Genomic DNA, 585 nt, shown 5'->3' with positions numbered 1-585 from the left:
GCAGCAGCGATGGGGCTGGGGTACGAGTAGATGTGGTTGTAGGGCAGAGCGGGCTGTGGAGGAGGCTGGTGCTGCTTGTAGGACTCGTAGTGACTCTGCTGAGACAGGTTCCCGATTTTGTTCCGGAGGATGCGGCTGATGGAGCTGACCGACGGCACATTGTACTTGTCACACACGCCATCGGCCAGCAGGCGATCCCGGATCTCCCAGGCGAAGATGCCCGGATCCCTTTGTTTGTAGGTCCGGATATGTTTTACCACCGTGGGGGTGGTGACCCGAGGCTTGCTGCCTCCGATAGCTCCCGGTAGGATGGAGCCGGTTTCGTTGTAGCGAGCCAGGATTTTGCTGACACAGCCGTGGGAAACGCGGAGCTGACGGCTGATGTCACACGGTCTGATACCCAGTTGCGCCAGTTCCACAATCCGCAGCCTGATGGCATTGGGCAGGGGTCTCCCGTTGACGAACACCCCCCCGAGCTGGTTCACTTCCCCGAAGGCAGGTTCTGCAAGCAAACGCACAAAAAAAAAAAAAAAAAAAACCAAAAAAAAAAAAAAAAAAAAAAAAAAACAAAAAAGACGGCGGGTC

At 55.2% G+C, this 585-nt stretch overlaps 1 protein-coding gene across 1 annotated transcript; it reads right to left on the bottom strand.

The window, feature by feature from the left end:
• Nucleotides 1-2: 2 nt before the first annotated feature.
• On the bottom strand, nt 3-502 carry LOC103775417 (paired box protein Pax-9; the record flags this gene model as incomplete). Its single annotated transcript, XM_008942868.1, has 1 exon — nt 3-502. A coding segment is annotated over one exon (500 nt), but the record flags the coding sequence as incomplete, so codon positions are not given.
• Nucleotides 503-585: the final 83 nt, after the last annotated feature.

The sequence above is a fragment of the Merops nubicus genome, unplaced genomic scaffold (genome assembly GCF_000691845.1).
Source record: "Merops nubicus isolate BGI_N331 unplaced genomic scaffold, ASM69184v1 scaffold47236, whole genome shotgun sequence".
Classification (NCBI taxonomy): Eukaryota; Metazoa; Chordata; class Aves; order Coraciiformes; family Meropidae; genus Merops; species Merops nubicus.
Note: the sequence above shows the minus strand (reverse complement) of the source record. Positions and strands in the feature narration are given on the sequence as shown.